Source organism: Delphinus delphis, chromosome 4, assembly GCF_949987515.2.
Source record: "Delphinus delphis chromosome 4, mDelDel1.2, whole genome shotgun sequence".
Classification (NCBI taxonomy): domain Eukaryota; kingdom Metazoa; phylum Chordata; class Mammalia; order Artiodactyla; family Delphinidae; genus Delphinus; species Delphinus delphis.
In genome coordinates, this window is record NC_082686.1 from 133,768,336 (window position 1) to 133,782,678 (window position 14,343).

A 14,343-nucleotide genomic window follows, 5' to 3' on the forward strand; every position below is an offset into this window, starting at 1 on the left:
ATATTGTCATTCATTCCCACTTTACAGATTAGGACAGTCGTCTGCTGAGAATGGTGGTAATACCTCTCAACTGCTATGGGAGAGGCACGGGTTAACACTGTAAAGAAGCTCTCGGAACCCGAGTCCTGGGAGATAGTGGACAGCACTTCTGTCAGGGTGTAATGGGTTCTGTTTATGTGGAAATTCTGAGAAAACCCAGAGAGAGCCGGTGAGTTGGGAGGAGAGCCATTGGCTGAAGAAGCCCCAGCCAGGGCCTGCCCTTCCCCTCAGCGCCCTGCTTCTCTTCCCTGCAGGTGTCTGCAGCAGCAGCCCGGAGACAGCCTGCCCACAGCCAGCGTCATCCTCTGTTTCCACGATGAGGCCTGGTCCACCCTCCTGAGAACCGTGCATAGCATCCTGGACACAGCGCCCAGGGCCTACCTGAAGGAGATCATCCTGGTGGACGACCTCAGCCAGCAAGGTGCCCGCGGGCTTCCTCCAGGTTCCCTGGGGAGGGCCTGGACCCTGGGGGGTTCCCGTGCACAGACTGGGGTTTGGAACCTGTGCAGGCAAGGTTCCCCCAAGCAGACCTGCAGATGGGATGCAGGCGCAGGTAACTCATTAGTGAAGAGCCCCAGGGGCACTGCTTCTCGGTGAATACCAAAGACGTATTCTGCTCATTGAATCCTCAGATGCAGAACCCTCAGACACAAGGGCTGACTACGCTGTCCTTTTACATAAGGCACTTGAACATCTGCAGATTTTGGTATCTACGGGGGCGGGTCCTGGAACCAATCCCCTCACCCAGATACTGAGGAACGACTGTACATTGTTCTTTCCATCTCCACTAGTTTGCTTATCTGGGTGTACTCAGCCTGCCCATACACATAGCATTTCTGATCTTGAGTACAAAGCCTAACAAGCTTCTCTCATGCTGTCAACTCTATAGACTGTCATTCCTAAAAGAACGATTAGACTTTTGGTCTCAATTTCCTACCTCCCACTTTCTCTTCGACCCACTGCATTTTGCCCAGTCACCGCTACCACTGCAGTGAGACCGCTTTGGCCAGGGCCACCAATGACCTACTGGCAGTCACATGAAATGGACCCTCTGTCTTTGACTTCCTTGACCACTGTGTCTTAGCTCAGGTACCCTAGAAGCAGAGCCTGAGATGGGGCCTCATGTGCATGTGATTTGGCGGGGGCGGTGCCCTCCGGGGAACACTGTAGGGGAGTGGGGAAAGCCGGAGAGGCAGAGGAAGGAGCTGAACTTAGATGTGGTGTCAGACGAAGTTCAGCCACAGCCTGATCCCAGGGGGAGCTCTGCAGTGTAAACTGCACCTCAGCATCTGTCTTGCCTTGAGGCAAGGGAGCGGGCTTGGTACCCCGGCAATGGCCGGTCGTTGACTCTGGCACCTGGCGTAAGGGGTATCATTCTGCATGACTCCCTGCCACTTGCAGGACAGGTGGTTCCAATACTCTAGGGCACATCTCCAGGGAAGGCTGCTGATTGCCGTTAGCAGCCAGCCCACAGCAGCTGGGCACATGCAAAGCAAACCAGATCAGTAAAAGGGATCTCAGGGCTTCTGAGTAGGGCACCAGCAGTATCTGCTTCAACCTCATTGCTGCATTTAGAGAATGTGAGCGGGTTCTCTCCTCTCTTAGTTTTACGAGACCATTTCTTCTGGTGTTTAGTGGAGAGAATCCTGACCCACCGAAACTAACGAAGCGTTTTACACCTTCACAACCACCACCATGTACGTGCTGCTCGGGACTCTTGAGCTCACCACAGCTCCCAAGATAGACCTGTTGACAGTGTTCCTAGTGAGGGTCATGGCAATCTCGCGGGCTGTGGCATCCGTGACCCCACTGTCCTGTTGCTTCCAGGACAGCTCAAGTCGGCTCTCAGCGAGTATGTGGCCCGGCTGGAGGGGGTGAAGCTGCTCAGGAGCAACAGGAGGCTGGGCGCTGCCAGGGCCCGGATGCTGGGCGCCGCCAGGGCCACCGGGGACGTGCTGGTCTTCATGGACGCCCACTGCGAGTGCCACCCGGGCTGGCTGGAGCCGCTCCTGGCCAGAATAGCTGGTGACAGGTAACTCACCCCCAGGGGCTGCAGAGCAGGAGGTGGGAGAGGGGGAAACAGTCCACAGCCTCAGCCGCTCAGAGAACACCCACCCATCACTGCCTGTGCTGACTACCAGCTCTAGGGCCCAAGCCAAGGAGTAAGAGTCATGGCCAGAGAAAAAGGAGAATTTCCAAGGGGAAATGGGCAACACCCTCTTAGAGGTATTCCTGGCTCCAGAGGCTGTCAAGAGGCTCAAGAGCTGTTTCCCACGCGAAGACTGGTCTGGGCTCCTGTCCTAGCAACACCTAGTTCTTAAGGTTACCTAGTTCTCAGCCGGGGCTGGGCCTGCTCCACAGGGAGAAGCAAGGTGGGGCAGGGAACAGAGCACCTCCGTTCGAGGGCGTAAATGATGGAAGGCAGTCTGAGGAATCCTGTGTGTGTGTGTGCGTGCGCGTGCGTGCGTGCGTGTGTGTGTGTGTGTGTGTGTTGAAGAGCAGCGAGGGGATCAAGATGCCTCCAGCCCTGCAGAGGGAGCAGGCTTCCTCCTGTCCGATGCCCACAGGAAACTCTCCAGCCTCCATCCTTCTCCACTCCCCTCAGCAGGCAGAGTCCTGGAAGGGCCAGCGTCAGTCTTGGGGTCGCACCTGAGCAGCAGAGCTCTGGGAAGAGGGAATTCAGAGCTTTTTGCTTCTCAGTATAAGATACTTCTCACAAACACGGAGAATTTGCGTGAACTTCCAAAATGACTTTATACGTTGTAGAGCTGGAGGAACATCCAGGCCTGGGGAAAATAAAGAGTGGGTGAGATGAACTAGGGTTCATTCTTCCTTGCGGTAAAAAGTTTGGTTGGGAAGTTTGCAACTGCAGGTAGCTTTTGGCTCTCTGGACAGTGGCGCCTTGGTTGACCTCACGTATTTCAGTTAGCTGGTGTTTGTTGATGGCTCCATTGAAACCCAAACGCTTGACCTCCTGGAGCTTAGAAAGGCTTAAGAGAGGATCGATCTCGTGTCTGCCTGAGAGTTAAAACCCAGTTCACAAGTGACAGGATGATGGAGTGAGCCCTCTCCTAGCTCCTTCCAAGTCAGACAGGGAAGCTTTGCTATTTTGTTTTAAGTGAAGTCCAGGAGCACCAGCTACATCGGTAGATTCGAAACACAAAGCTAAATATAAGATTTTTTTTTTAACCACCTTTTTTCGAGTCCCTAGACTGTAGTTACTTCCTAATTCAGCTCTGATTGGGCAGCCGCTATGGTCCATGGGAATGAAAACCAAAACAAGGAAACATCTTTCACCTCATTCATTGACACTTTATTCTTTATCTCTATCCAAAATGTACTCAAAGAGGCTTATGATGAATCACTTATGTATCTGGCTAAAATAGAAGGGAAAGGAGATTTCAGAAAGGAAAAGATAGTGTTAGAAATCGGGGATAGGGACTTCCCTGGTGGTGCAGTGGTTAAGAACCCACCTGCCAATGCAGGGACACGGGTTCGAGCCCGGGTCTGGGAAGATCCCATATGTTGTGGGGTAACTAAGCCCGTGCGCCACAACTACTGAGCTTGCTCTCTAGAGCCCCCGAGCCACAGCTACCAAGCCCATGTGCCACAACTACTGAAGCCCGCACGCCTAGAGCCCGTGCTCCACAAGAGAAGCCACCACAATGAGAAGCCTGCGCACTGCAACGAAGAGTAGCCCCTGCTCGCTGCAACTAGAGAAAGGCCGCACGCAGCAACAAAGACCCAACACAGCCAAAAATAAATAAAGAAATAAATTTATTAAAAAAAAATAAAACATACAGGGAAATCTGGCAAATTTAAGTTTAAAAAGAAAAGAAAGAAATCGGGGATAATACAGTTATTAGAAGTGAGCTTTACGTATGACTGAGCCTCCAGCAAGACAGAGTAAAAAGAGAAATTTGATGAATTTTAGGGTGATCGTTTTCTGATGAAAAGGGATGTACACCTTTTATCAAGAAGGACACAGCTCAGAGGTCTGGGATGAATTGATTGTGTGGACGCTTGAATGCAGTTTCCTTTCTTGTCCTGTTACCATTACTGAGATGGCACAAACTTGATGGGGTTCTTCAGAATTCAGCCGCACAGCTTCCCTGCCTCTTGATTCTGAAATTCCACAAAATGCTTTGCCAGTAGCCAAATACATCTCGATGGCTCAGCTCATTCCACAGTAAGCGGAGACTTGGGACGGTGCCCTCCTTTCCTCCTTGACCTTGCTTCTCACTTTTCTTAGGTCAACGCGAGGTGCCCCAAAATAGTGGAGGCCAGAGAGATTAAGTTCCCCTTACCTTCCAGAGGGAACAATGTGAAAAGCGCAGGACAAGCATATCAAGATCCTTGCTGTAAATATAAACCCATGACTCTTCATGCCAAGGCCAGTCACTTGAGGCCACAGATTAAAGCAGATCATTGAATCCCAGGATCACCCTGGCCCTCTGCATAAGCGCCGGGCTCGTGCCAGCCCTGGCTGTCTCTGAGGTGGATGGAAATTGATGGGAGTATGAACAGCATGGCTGGCATCTCTTTTCCAGGAATCTTCCTTTTCTTAGACTGGTAACTTCCAGCACCCCTGAGTTCAGGCCTGATTCATCGCATGGTACGGATTTTAGAAGAAACTATTGTGAGAGGTCAGAAAAAAAAATGTGAGTGAGATACTGACTAGGTAGAGGGCAGCTCCTGCTACACCTAAGTGATTACTTGTTTAATTAAAAGGCAGAGTTTCCAACTTGTACCAATTTTCCACATTACCCTCTCTGAGGTCACGTAATCCCAGGCTGTGCAAAAAAATTGGGATAAAATACAATTACCAACAGCAACAGTAAATGAGCGAATCAACCTAGACTCACGACTTTGCTGACAGACACCACGTACTCATACATACACACACCTTAACGATGAGGACCCTTTTGGGGCTTGACAATCCTGATTCCTCAAGCCAATGAAGTTTTATGATCCAGGGAGGAACAAGAACTAGACCCTAGAGCAGTGAACCCTCTGCAGCTGTGCACGATATTTTGTATATGTGCATATGATTATTTTCTGGGGAGGGGTCCATAGATTTCCCCTGATTCTCAAAGGGATCAAAGACCCCCAAAGAAGTCAAGAGCCACAGCCCTAGAGCATTACAGCTGAGAAAGACCTTTGTGAGAAGTAGTTCAGCCTCCCATTTTATGAATGAGGAAGCTGAGGCCCAGAGAGGTGCAACAGCTATCTCAAGATCATACAGCACATTAGCGGCAGAGCTGAGCCTAGGTCCCTATTCCCCTGTGTCTCAGTTTTATCCTGCGAGTTTTTTGTTTTTGTTTTTGTTTTGCGGTACGCTGGCCTCTCACTGCTGTGGCCTCTCCCGTTGCGGAGCACAGGCTCCGGACGTGCAGGCTCAGCGGCCATGTCTCACGGGCCCAATCGCCCCGCGGCATGTGGGATCTTCCCAGACCGGGGCACGAACCAGTGCCCCCTGCATCGGCAGGCGGACTCTCAACCACTGCGCCACCAGGGAAGCCCTATCCTGAGAGGTTTTTAAAGAAAGGGGCAGGCATGCTTTTTAATGAAATAGGCCCCCGATTCCTTATGGAAAAATATATTTTCTAGGAGAGTACTGCTCAGTAGAAATAGAACATGAATCACAGATATAATTTAAACATTTCTAGCAGTCTCATTACAAAAGAAAAAGAGACAGATGACATTAATTTTAACAAAATATTTTAGTAAACCCAATATGTCCAGAATATTATCATTTCAATATGCAATCTGCGATTTGTACATCTTTTTTTTCAAACTAAGTCTTCTAAATCCAGGGCATATTTTACACTTACACCACATCTCAGTTCGGACAGATGCTATTTTAGGTGCCCAGTAACCGCATGTGGCTGGTAGCTGCCCTATTGGGCAGCACGTGTCTGGATTATGTTTCTGTCTCCCAGCAAGTTGAGGGTGTGTATCCCTAATCTGATTCCACGATTCTTTCCAGGAGCAGGGTGGTGTCTCCAGTCCTAGACTCGATTGACTGGAAGACTTTCCAGTATTACCCCTCCAAGGACCTGCAGCGCGGGGTATTGGACTGGAAGCTGGATTTCCACTGGGAGCCTTTGCCGGAGCGAGAGAGGAAGGCCCTCCTGTCCCCCATCAGCCCCATCAGGTGAGGCTCCTTCACTCAGCCTGCCTTGCTTTTACTTCCTCAGGGTGGACTCAGCACCAGACTGCCTGGGCTAATCCCGGTTCTCCTAGTTTCCTAGCAAGTTACTTAATCAGTAAATTGGGGATAGTAACGGTACTTACCTTACAGGGTTGTTGTGAGGTTTGAATGAGCTAATATATGAAAAACATTCGGAAAGTGCCAGACACGCAGCTATAGGTGTTATTATTCTTACAATGTTATATGGATGGAGTCCAGCGAAGCTTCCAGATACTGGAGTGGAGAGTGGAAGCACCTTGTCTGGGGCCTCAATCCAGCTCTGTCTTACCAGGTAACACTGGAGTTTCCCTGCCTGGGGTGCTTTCTTGGTAAAAAGGAAGAATTCAGCCGGGTGAATGCTAGGACGCCATAAGTCTCAAAATATGTCCAACTTTATGGTTTGCTTCTCATGTGTTTGGTTTTTGGACAACTATTCTATTTAAGTCAATGTTCTAGATACCTTCTGCTTTATAACAAACCATCCAAACTTAAAGGCGTGAAACAGCTGTTTTATTAAGAGCATGGACTCTGGGTTGTGAATTCTGAAAGGGAGCATTGGCGTTGGCTGTCTCTGCTCCGTGGGGTCTGGGGCCTCCGCAGGACTATCCTTTACTAGACTAGACTGGCTGGAAATGACTCAACAGCTCCGGGCAGGAATCCCCTAGAGTTTGACTCTGGCCGTCGCTGGGACCCAGCAGGAGCTTCTTCCCCATTCTCTCCTTGAAGTCACTGAAGGCAGGTTAGTTGGGGTTTCCTACACCCCGGCATTGGGTTCGGAGAGCAAGTACCCAAAAGGAGCCAGGCAAACCAAGCTGTATCCCCCGACCGATTAAAACAATAATCTATTGAGGTGAAATTCATTTAACATAAAATGAACCATTTCAAAGTGAACAATTCAGTAGCATTCAGTACATTCACAATATTGGGCAACCACCACCTCCTTTTAGTTCCAAAACATTTCCATGATTCCAAAGGAAAATCCCTTCCTTAGTGTCTCCAGCTGTCCCCTTTCCCCAGCCTCTGGCAACGCCCAATCTACTGTCTGTCTCTATGGATTGATCAAATCTGGGTATTTCATATCAATGGAATCGTACAATAGTTAACCTTTATGTGTCTTCTCTCACTTACTGTGATGTCTTAGCGTATGTATCCCCTTTTATAACTAAGTCTCAGAAGTCACCTAAGGTCACTTCCTCCAAAGTCACAGGCCCACCCAGGTCCACAGGAAGGAGACATGGACCCACCTCTCAGGGGTGTCAATGTCAATGTCATGTTGTAAGAAAAGCCCGTGGGATAAGGAATCTGCCACAGCTGACCTGCCCAGTGCCAAGCAGTTACCCAAGTTGTTTCCAAATGCCTAGTCCAGGGACACGAAGTGAAGGCATTAGGCACAAACAGGACTTCCAAGGGACTGCCCGAGGGTGTGCAACTCTCACAGCTGACATGTGATAAACCATGAGCTTAGATACGCAAAAAATATTTCTTTTTATTTTCTACTAACCGGACTTAGGCAACTTCTGTCTTGACCCCTGCTTCCTAATGGCAGAAACCTTCCAGACAAATTAGACAAATTCAGTGATAGCTTAGTCATCTCATCTTTAAATCTGTCATCCATGCTTGTCCACCCTCCCGTCCCCCCGGGGTTGACTTTGAGTTCCAGGCTTCTGTCGGGGAGGTGGGTGGGGAGGGAGTGCCCCACCTCAGGCTTTAGCTGTCCTGCATCGGTGTTCACCACGATGCACTTTCACTGGTCGTGGCCTCTGATGCAGGGCTGGCACGCTGTCCCCAGTGGCCTGCACCTTCCACGTGGCATCTGCTGAAGTCCCACATCTTCTCCTGGCCCCCATAGCACAGCACACGCTGGTGTGCTGATGGGCTAGGGGTCTCCATGGAACTGCACCCACCACCTTCGACCTGGATCCCCAGGGCCCCCGTGACCTTCTGCCTGGGTCCCCAGGGTACCACCTAGACCCGTCTCCCGGGACCGAAGGTGGTCAGGGGGTTCCTGAACTCCCAGGGCAGCCAGATGGGAGGTGGGCAACATGCCCCCTGCTCTCTGATTCCCAAACAACAAGCATGGGATCCTCTTCTTCCAGGAATTAACCCCGAAGATGTAAAGGTGGACATGAGGTCCTTCTCAGGGATCTACCTGCACCTTTGTCTCTTGGTCTCCCCACGGGCTCTCTCTTCTCTCCTCAGGGTGGAGGATCTTATCTAGTTGGACATAGAAAATACTGGCTCTGTGAGGGCGATCCCTCATCTTAGGCATAGGCGGCGGCTTTGTCACTCAAACTTTAAAGCTCAGAGTCTGGTGTCTTCGTTCTTGGCTGTTGGGCCATGTTGTAGTCAGCTCAGTGGTCATAAGAAAATACTGCATGTTGGGTGGCTTAACCCACATTAAATTTATTTTCTCACAGTCCTGGAGGGTAGAAGCCCAAGATCAAGTTTCTGGCCAATTTGGGTTTTGGTGAGACTTCTCTTCCTGACTTGCACACAGCCACCTCTCCCTGTGTCCCCACAGGACAGAGAGGGGGTCCTGGGGTCTCTTCCTCTTCTAAGGGCACTGAGTCTATCAGATCAAGGCTCCCCCCTTATGACCTCATGTATCCTTAATTACTTCCTCAGAGGCCCCATCTCCAAATACAATATACGCTGGGAGATAGGGCTTTGCCATGTGAATTTGGGAGGGACACATACATTCAGTCTGTAACAGGCCAATACCAACCTTGGGCCTTGTATACCCAATGGGGAAGTTTCATGGTATTAAGATGTAACTATGTGGGGTCGGGGTGCAGAGCCAGATAGATTTCACCTCCTTCCATCATAGGTATGAATCCTGAAAGGGCAGAGAGCTTTGAATGCTTTCTAACCTCTTTCCTGGTCCATCAGCCTCTTCTGAGCACCTGTTTTATGCCAGATACTCTAAGGGCTGTGGACACAAAGAATTGAAAGAGAAGTTTCCAGACCTCTTCGATTTATGGTGTGGGGAGGGTAGTAGATTGGTGAGCAGTATGAGGGGTACCGGACAGAGGGGCCCACAGGGAGTTAAGAGAGGTGCTCGCTTGAGGGAACAATTTATTCTGCTCCAGCCGAAGCAAAGGGATTCTATTGAAGAGAACAGACTTCTCAGAGGACCTTTACCCAACCTGAGGCAAAGGCACTTTGACCCCAGGCATCAATCCTCTCTGGAACCTTCTAAGCCTCAGGGCCTCTCTGATGGTCAAGGTCACTGTAGGTCACCTTGACCTACCATCGGCCAAAGTCAGCGCCAGAGAGAGCCCAGCCACCTTTGCCCTCAGCAGCCGGTCCTTCCCTGAGACCCGGCTGCTACCTGGGGCCCCACGGAGGCCTCAGCCTCCCTATCCAGGGCCCAGATCCCTCCTCACACACATTCATACTTTTCTACCTATGTCTTCCCCACCCTGAATACTCTGACTTCATGGCTTCTCTCATTAGTCTGGTGAGAGAGCACGAAACGAGGAATTAGGACAAGGTTTGGTACAGACTCTATAGATACTAAGAAAATTCGAGAAAGGGTATCATCATTTGTATACTTGCAAATGATAGTATTAAGGAATATTTACTGAACATATATTATGTGCTTAGCTAATGCTGTAAACATAGTATACATATTAACTCAAACCTTACCATAATTCTGTAAAGCAGTTATTGTTACTAATTACAGTTATTAATCCCATTTTACACGTGTGAAAAGTGAGGTGTATAGAGATTAAATTACAGATGAAACCCCCAGAGGTTGCCCAGTTCCATAAGGTTGTTAAGAGGTAGATCCAGGGTTAAAACCCTTATGGCCTGGGGCTTCCCTGGTGGCGCAGTGGTTGAGAGTCCACCTGCCGATGCAGGGGACACAGGTTCGTGCCCCGGTCCAGGAAGATCCCACATGCCGCGGAGTGGCTGGGCCCGTGAGCCATGGCCACTGAGCTTGCGCATCCGGAGCCTGTGCTCCGCAACGGGAGAGGCCACAACAGTGAGAGGCCTGCGTACTGCAAAAAAAACCCCAAAACCAAAAAAAACGCTTATGGCCAGTCCCCTGACACAACGCTCTTCACGGCTCTGATCTGCTGTGTTCTTTTGTTTTTTTTTTAAATTTATTTACTTGTTTATTTATTTTTGGTTGCGTTGGTCTTCATTGCTGTGTGTAGGCTTTCTCTAGTTGTGGCAAGCAGGCGCTACTCTTTGTTGTGGTGCGCGGGCTTCTCATTGTGGTGGCTTCTCTTGTTGCGGAGCACAGGCTCTAGGCACACCGGCTTCAGTAGTTGCAGTGCATGGGCTCAGTAGTTGTGGCTTACGGGCTCTAGAGCACAGGCTCAGTAGTTGTGGCACATGGGCTTAGTTGCTCCACAGCATGTGGGATCTTCCTGGACCAGGGCTCGAACCCGTGTCCCCTGCATTGGCAGGTGTATTCTTAACCACTATGCCACCAGGGAAGTCCCCTCTGCTGTGTTTTAAATACAAGTTTTAAATACAGTCTGTCATCCCCAGATACCCACGTCAGTTCAGGACATGGTTTACTGCCAGATGCATCATGAAAAAGCAGTTGATTTTCAGAGATCTTTGGATTTTGGCATGCACATGTGCTTTACATGACATTTCTTTTAATCCCCACAAAACCCTATTATGAAACACTATTACTGTACCCGATTAGAGGTAAGGAAATTGAGACCAGACAGGTTATCTGTATCATCCAAGATCTTACAAACTGTGAGTGGTAGAATTGGAAATTGTATCAAGTAATAACTACACTACTGGTTTTCAGTATTGTGGTATAACTTAGTATATTTAATAACGTAAAGGTCAGTAGTTTTGTTAATGTAAGACTATTTTCTTAGTAATTAAAAAAAACTCTGAGTCACTCACTCCTTGAGGCATACCCAGAGTTTGGCTGCATTAAAATTTGTTCTTTTATGGAGGTTCCTTAAAAAACGAAAAATAAAATTACCGTATGACCCAGCAATCCCACTACTGGGCTTATACCCAGAGAAAACCATAATTCAAAAAGACACATGCACCTCAATGTTCATTGCAGCTCTATTTACAATAGCCAGGTCATGAAAGCAACCTAAATGCCCATCGACAGACGAATGGATAAAGAAGATGTGGTATATATATACAGTGGAGTATTACTCAGCCATAAAAAGGAACGAAACTGGGTCATTTGTAGAGATCTGGATGGATCTAGAGACTGTCATACAGAGTGAAGTAAGTCAGAAAGAGAAAAACAAATGTCGTATATTAACGCATATATGTGGAACCTAGAGAAATGGTACAGATGAACCGGTTTGCAGGGCAGAAATGGAGACACAGATGTAGAGAACAAACGTATGGACACCAAGGGGGGAAAGTGGTGGGGAGGCAGGCGGTGGTGTGATGGATTAGGAGATTGGGATTGACATATAGACACTAATATGTATAAAATGGATAACTAATAAGAACCTGCTGTATAAAAAAATTTTTTTTAAAACCAAAAAAACCCCAAAAAACAACAACAATGAAAATTTGTTCTCTTTTGAATAAAGAGATCGCCTCCATCCTCCCCAGTTAAACCCTTCTGAGGGATGCTGTTGCCATCTTCATTCCCTCACTCGGGATTCCAGCTTTCTGTGTTTTTAATTCATGTGTATTTCCCCCAGAGCAGATGGGGACCTATCTACTTCCAGAGTCCCTGGGGGATTCATCTTAGAATTGGGGAGGGGGTGAATGGTCACGAAGCAAACAAGAGCGTGAGATCAGGGGTGAGGGAAGAAAGAGGACTGCCGGTTTCCTTGGTCCATGCCTGGTGCTGCCGGCCTTAGGGCATCTTATTTAACCAAGGTCTTCTTCCCAAAATCTCGCCAGAGGGGCCTCTCCCTGAAGGAGCAGTACCGGAGGATGGGGTATAAAAGGCCCAGGCAACCAGAACTCTCTCTCGCTTTTTTTTTTTTTTTTTTGCGGTACGCGGGCCTTTCAGTGCTGTGGCCTCTCCTGTTGCGGAGCACAGGCTCCGGACGCGCAGGCTCAGAGGCCATGGCTCACGGGCACAGCCGCTCCGCGGCACGTGGGATCTTCCCAGACCGGGGCACAAACTCTTGTCCCCTGCATCGGCAAGCGGACTCTCAACTACTGCGCCACCAGGGAAGCCCATAGAGCTCTCTTTTCATGAAATACTGGATTTCTGACATGCTTGCTTGGCTCCAGTCTTGAGATCTGTCTGAGCCCTGAGTCCACTCTCTGGGCCACTGGAGCGCCCCCTACCTGCCATCCCCCCACCGCTCACCAGGTGCTCCAGGTTCTGAACTTTTCTACATAGTCTCACCTTCTCTCTCCAGGAGCCCTGTGCTGCCCGGCGGGGTCGTGGCCATGGACAGACATTACTTCCAAAACACTGGAGCGTATGACCCTCTCATGTCACTGAGGGGTGGCGAAAACCTCGAACTGTCTCTCAAGGTACTTCCTGGGCCAAGGGAGGCCCAGGTGGGTTCTTTGGAGCCCTGTGTCTGGTCACAGCTTGGAGGTCAGGGCTAAGGCTTCGGGCAAGTTACAGAGTCATTATACGTAGTGTGTCAAACCCTCATTTCTCCCCCTTTTTCATCTCTCTTGAGTTCACCCCAGCCTCCTTCTTGAACTCGCCTGTCAAACCTGCCCTTAGGAAAGGGCGAGTTTTCAGTCATCTCCACCTGAGTGCAAAGCTTCCCCTACATTCTCCATTCCCGGCACCCTTAGCATCTTGACAGTTTTCACAGCACCCATTGGCCAAAGCAAATACCAAGCAGTTCTGTGCATTGAGTAGTTTGGTCCAAAGAACTTAGTAAGTATTTGTCCGAACAGCTTAGCACCCACTGGGCGCCAGACAGTTTCTCAAACCTTGGAATCAGATTGGACCCGCCACCCTCATTTCCTGTTCCATGTTGATTTTTAACCTGATGCAGCAACCACTGAAAACCCACCCCAACAAAGACATATATCGCTAAAAGGGCAGTGATCTAAGGTTGAAACAATGAATTGCCTTGAACTTGTACTTTTCAGAACACAGATGTCACCGTGTTTCTCCTGAACAATGAAAATATCCCACATGGCCTTTGAGTTTGCTGCAGCACCCTGCGGTGCCTTGGCACCCAGTTTGGGAACCCCATCGGTTTGGGTTCTTGGTGTGTTTTGCTTCATGTACTGCCTATCTTAGGCATGTTTTCACTTTCCTCTTTATTCCCAAGGGGAATAAAAGGCTTCCTGTCAAATGAACTTCAGGCATTTGGGAGTAGGAGGGAGTGAGTGGAGAGTAGAGAAATTTCCAGAAGTAGAAAGATTCTGGTTGAGGAAAGCTTGCTTTGACCTCCACACAGATGGCTTCTGGTGCCTTTGCAGCAGGAGACTGCACAAGCTTTTAGAAATTCCCCGGCCACTAGGTATACCCTTTTCCCCGAGGAAGCAGCCTTGGGAGAATCCAGGCGCTAACTACGGCATGGCTGCATCCTCTAAGTGCTGAATCTGGTCACGTGTTTCAGTAGGGGTGGGGAACCACAGGTAGTGGCAAGGGGTGTGAGCCCCTCATACCACGAGTTCTGACCCAGGACAACCGCCCTCATTCTCCCCACCTTGTCCCTCCCCAGCCCAGAACCCTCAGATCTGGAAACCCTGCTCCATCCTGAGAACAAGAACCATCGTTCTCTTCTGTGCTCATGATTTCTGGTGCATTTTGCCAGCCCCTCACTCCCCACGTTGCTGGCGAGGAGTACAGAGGTGTTGATCTTCTCCTTTCTCTGCAGACCTGGCTCTGTAGGGGCTCTGTCGAAATCCTTCCCTGCTCTCGGGTGGGGCACGTCTACCGAAATCAGGATGCCCACTCCCCTTTTGACTGGGAGGCCACCCTGCGGAACAAGGTTCGCATTGCTGAGACCTGGCTGGGTGCGTTCAAAGAAACCTTCTACAGGCACAGCCCGGAGGCCTTCTCCTTGAGCAAGGTAAGGGGAGAGACTGGCAGGGTCTTCTGTGCCCACCCAGGGCCACCAGGTGGAGGCTGTGCAGGACCACCTCCCCTCCCGCCTGGAAGGGCAGATAGAAGCTTCTGGCTAGTACTTCCCTGAGTGGCCCCTGTCAAGTGGCTCCTCTACCTGGCG

General features: G+C 49.6%; 1 protein-coding gene across 1 annotated transcript in view; it reads left to right on the top strand.

Annotated features, from left to right (window-relative positions):
* The window catches only part of GALNT15 (polypeptide N-acetylgalactosaminyltransferase 15), a 39,314-nt gene that overhangs the window by 16,650 nt on the left and 8,321 nt on the right, over nucleotides 1-14,343 (top strand). Inside the window, exons 2-6 of the mRNA XM_060011513.1 lie at nucleotides 294-460; nucleotides 1,867-2,071; nucleotides 6,029-6,196; nucleotides 12,559-12,676; nucleotides 13,993-14,187. Coding sequence (XP_059867496.1) covers nucleotides 294-460; nucleotides 1,867-2,071; nucleotides 6,029-6,196; nucleotides 12,559-12,676; nucleotides 13,993-14,187 — 853 coding nt within the window. The remainder of the gene's footprint in view (nucleotides 1-293; nucleotides 461-1,866; nucleotides 2,072-6,028; nucleotides 6,197-12,558; nucleotides 12,677-13,992; nucleotides 14,188-14,343) is intronic.